General features: G+C 48.2%; 1 protein-coding gene across 1 annotated transcript in view; it reads left to right on the forward strand.

The window, feature by feature from the left end:
• gon4la (gon-4 like a) overlaps positions 1 to 5,000 on the forward strand; it is a 28,572-nt gene that overhangs the window by 15,752 nt on the left and 7,820 nt on the right. The window contains 3 exon segments of the mRNA XM_042710718.1: positions 262 to 393; positions 2,278 to 3,306; positions 4,580 to 4,685. Coding sequence (XP_042566652.1) covers positions 262 to 393; positions 2,278 to 3,306; positions 4,580 to 4,685 — 1,267 coding nt within the window.

Here is a 5,000-nt window from a genome sequence, read left to right on the forward strand (position 1 = left end):
TTCCCATAATGCATCTGTTGCATGATGCTAACCGTCCCAGCATGCATCTGTTCATATCAGTACAGTACACCATTAGAGCTAACCTTCCCATAATGCATCTGTTGCATGATTCTAACCTTCCCAGCATGCATTTCCTGTTTGAACGTAACTTTACCAGCATGCATCACTTTGGGAGGTTTCATAACTAACCTAACCTTCCCAGCATGCATCTCTGCATAAGATTGTCAGCGCTAACCTTTACTCTCATGCATTTGCTCTCAGTCTTATTTCCAGCAGAAAAGAGTTCCCAGCATGCCACAGCCCTGCCGTAGAGTGGAACCGTCTGACCAGCGCCCCCCAGTGGAGAGGGATGAGAATATCATGCCCCTGTGGCTCTGGGTAAGGCAGTGGTGTTAAGGCCGTCACACCCAATGTTAGGTAATTAGCCCGAGTAAGATAGCTAGTCAGCGTTAGCCAGTGTAAGACAGCTAGTCAACATTAGCCAGTGTAAGACAGCTAGTCAACATTAGCCAGTGTAAAATAGATAGTCAGCGTTAGCCAGTGTAAGATAGCTAGTCAGCGTTAACCAGTGTAAGATAGCTAGTCAACATTAGCCAGTGTAAGATAGCTAGTCAGCGTTAGCCAGTGTAAGATAGCTAGTCAGCGTTAGCCAGTGTAAGATAGCTAGTCAACATTAGCCAGTGTAAGATAGATAGTCAGCGTTAGCCAGTGTAAGATAGCTAGTCAGCGTTAGCCAGTGTAAGATAGATAGTCAGCGTTAGCCAGTGTAAGATAGCTAGTTAGCGTATGCCAGTGTAAGACAGCTAGTCAACATTAGCCAGTGTAAGATAGCTAGTCAGCGTTAGCCAGTGTAAGATAGCTAGTCAGCGTTAGCCAGTGTAAGATAGATAGTCAGCGTTAGCCAGTGTAAGATAGCTAGTCAGCGTTAGCCAGTGTAAGATAGATAGTCAGCGTTAGCCAGTGTAAGATAGCTAGTCAGCGTTAGCCAGTGTAAGATAGCTAGTTAGCGTAAGCCAGTGTAAGATAGATAGTCAGCGTTAGCCAGTGTAAGATAGCTAGCCAGCATTAGCCAGTGTAAGAGAGCTAGCCAGTGTGATGCAGTTAACCAGTGAAATGTGCTATTAGCGTTGTCGGTAGGAAAACTGTATGATCAGGGAAAGTGTATTAAAACCGGATGTCGTCACTTTAAGCCGGTCTCTGGTTGGATAAAGCTTTTCAGCAGAAATGGACAAGGACCTTTGATTTATTCTGTAGGAACCATGCCGATGCCTGACTTTTAATGTTGTGTGACGTTGTTGAAGTTCAAGTTCAACATTAATAGTGATTGAATTACCCTTGTGTCGTGTAATTGCTAGCGGTAAATAAACGTTAATAACTTGAATGACTGATTAAGGATATATGTTACACATCACAAACACATGTAATCGATGGGTTTTGGGGGAAATGAGGTAATTGGTTAGCTTAAATTGCAGTATCTTAGGCGAGCTAATTGACCTGGCTAGCTATAGCGGAATTAACAGTGCTAGCTTTGTGTTTGGTCATATAGCTTCGTAAAAGTTCGGTTAACAAGTCACTTGTGTGTTTAGTTGTATGACTTCGTAAAAGTTCGGTTAACAAGTCAATTGAGCATTAAGCCACCTGACTATAATGGGTCTATTCATATCAGCATGCTAACCTTAGACTTATTAGCAGCGAGGCTAGCTAGCTACTATGTGTTCCAATGGATTGTTGGTCTAAGCCTTAGCTTCAGTTAAGTCCTACAATAGGACAATACTCTGCAACATTCGTGTACCACATGGACAACTAACCGAGTCAATGTAGACATAGGTTAACAAGTCACTTGTGTGTTTAGTTGTATGACTTCGTAAAAGTTCGGTTAACAAGTCAATTGAGCATTAAGCCACCTGACTATAATGGGTCTATTCATATCAGCATGCTAACGTTAGACTTATTAGCAGCGAGGCTAGCTAGCTACTATGTGTTCCAATGACCTACGTGTACCACATGAACAACTAAACGAGTCAATGTAGACATATAAAAAGTTGTGTAGATAGCTTTATTCACATAAGCCGTATAACTTCACAAAAATAATAATAATTTAAAGAAAACCGATCGTTTGCATGCCAGGCGATCAACACAACTTCTCAACTCAAAAGTAAAGGTCCTTGTCCATTTCTGCTGAAAAGCTTTATCCAACCAGAGACCGGCTTAAAGTGACGACATCCGGTTTTAATACACTTTCCCTGATCATATAGTTTTCCTACCGACAAGCGTTAGTCAGTGAAATGTGCTATTAGCGTTAGTCAGTGTAATGTGCTATTAGTGTGTGTTTGTGTTTTTTGCTCCTTCTCCAGAAAAGCCTGCAGGGCATCTATAAGGCTGTGCTGCACCACGGTGGCCAGCAGGGGGCCTCCTTCCCCAGGGAGTCAGTCCCGAGGAGCAGCGCTAGCGATCGGGCAAATCCATCCGGTGACGACCCCTGCCCCAAAACCCTCCTGCCCCCCCACCCCCGCGGCCGTACAGCTTCCCCCCCGGCGTCCGCTACCCCCCCAGCCTGCCCGAGCGGCTCGTCATGCAGCCCTGTGGACTCAAGTGGGTGCCCCCCCCCCCGCCGGCCCGACACCCCCCGGTGCTCCCGCCAAACCTTCCCCCCGCCCCCCAAAACGCCGGGAGCGACTCTTCACCCCCACCTGGAGGCAGGAGGGCAAACTGCTCCAACCCATCCAGCCCGCGCCCGCGCCCGCGCCCCCCCCACCCTCACACACACCGCCCCTGACTCCACCACCAGCCCCCAGTGCCCCCCCAGGGAGGTGTGTGAGGGGGAGGGGAGGGGCGTCGGCATGTGTGAGGGGGAGGGGAGGGGCGTCGGCGTGTGTGAGGGGGAGGGGAGGGGCGTCGGCGTGTGTGAGGGGGAGGGGAGGGCCTGTCCTGGGGCTGGGCGGGGTGATCATCAGCCTGCCGGTCTCCGCCCCTCTGGTGTGTCCCATGGTTAGGGTTCTCAACCCGCCCCCTCTGGTCACACCTGCTCTGGGATTGGCTCCCCCCCTCACTCCTCAAGCCACCCCATTGGGCGAGAGTCTGGTCAGTCAGCAGCACTGCGACACCCTGATAGGACGACACAAGCTGCTGGCTCCGCCCCTCCCTCAGCTGGTGCTGGTCCGCCCCCCCACTGTGAGAATGGACCACAGCCACTCAGGTGGCAAGAGGATGACCTCACGCAGACACACTGAGGAAGAGGAGGAGGAGGAAGAGGAGGAGCAGGAGGAGGAGGAGGAGGACAACGCAACAGAGGAGAGAGATGATGAGGTGATGAATACTCTAGAGACGATGTCCTCTGCATCTGAAGAGTCCGTGTTATCTGTGCCTGAGCTGCAGGTTAGAGACCGTATGACGTCACGTCCCGTGACACTCCGTCACACCACCGCGGATCTCATCCAGCTAGCTGCTCTTCACCTCGTCACACACACACACACACACACACTCACCAAACAACTGCATTATTCACACACACACACACACACACACACACACACCAAACAACTGCATCATTCACACACACACACACACTCACCAAACAACTGCATCATTCACACACACACACACTCACCAAACAACTGCATCATTCACACACACACACACACAACACAGTCACCAAACAACTGCATCATTCACACACACACACACAGTCACCAAACAACTGCATCATTCACACACACACCAAAACAACTGCATCATACACACACTCACACACACACACACACACACACACAGTCACCAAACAACTGCATCATTCACACACACTCACCAAACAACTGCATCATTCACACACACACACACACACACAGTCACTGCGTCATTCACACACACACACACACACTCACCAAAACAACTGCATCATTCACACACACAGTCACGACACTGCACTGCACTGCAACATCATTCAAAATACAGTCACATCACTGCATCACATCACTGCATCACATCACTGCATGACATCACTGCATCACATCACTGCATGACATCACTGCATGACATCACAACATTAAACAGTCACATCACATCACATCACATCACATCACATCACATCATTAAACAATCACATCACATCACTGCATCACAACATTAAACAGCCACATCACTGTCACGTCACATCACGGCTCTGGAGCAACGGTCACGGCACTAAAAGCATCACACACATGAGAATGAGTGTGTGTCCATGCGTGTGTGTCCATGAGTGTGTGTCCATGCGTGTGTGTCCATGCGTGTGTGTCCATGCGTGTGTGTCCATGAGTGTGTGTCCATGCGTGTATGTCCATGCGTGTGTGTCCATGCGTGTGTGTCCATGCGTGTGTGTGCATGCGTGTGTGTCCATGAGTGTGTGTCCATGCGTGTGTGTCCATGAGTGTGTGTCCATGAGTGTGTGTCCATGCGGTTCATCCAGGCCTTCACCGATCTTCATGATGGTTTTCATGTTTTGAATGTGTGTGTGTGTTTTGCATGTAATGTAAAGAGCGTGTTTCTGCATCAGTACTAAAGGGTGTGTGTGTGTGTGTGTGTGTGTGTGTGTGTGTGTTACCAGGAGACCATAGAGAGACTGTCATGGCTGGCGTGGAAGGGGCGGTGCGATGCTGAGAAGAGATCAGGACAGGAGAAGAGTCTGAAGAAGAAAACCAACTCTACATCAGGTACAATAGAGCACATACATACACACACACACACACACACACACACACACAGACACACACACACACACACACACCCTTTAGTACTGATGCATAAACACGCTCTTTACATTACATGCAAAACACACACACACATTCAAAACATGAAAACCATCATGAAGATCGGTGAAGGCCTGGATGAACCGCATGGACACACAAATGTGTATGATTGAAACCTTAGACAAATAAAGATATAAATGTGTATGATTGAAACCTTAGACAAATATAGATATAAATGTGTATGATTGAAACCTTAGACAAATATAGATATAAATGTGT

The sequence above is a fragment of the Clupea harengus genome, chromosome 19, assembly GCF_900700415.2.
Source record: "Clupea harengus chromosome 19, Ch_v2.0.2, whole genome shotgun sequence".
Classification (NCBI taxonomy): domain Eukaryota; kingdom Metazoa; phylum Chordata; class Actinopteri; order Clupeiformes; family Clupeidae; genus Clupea; species Clupea harengus.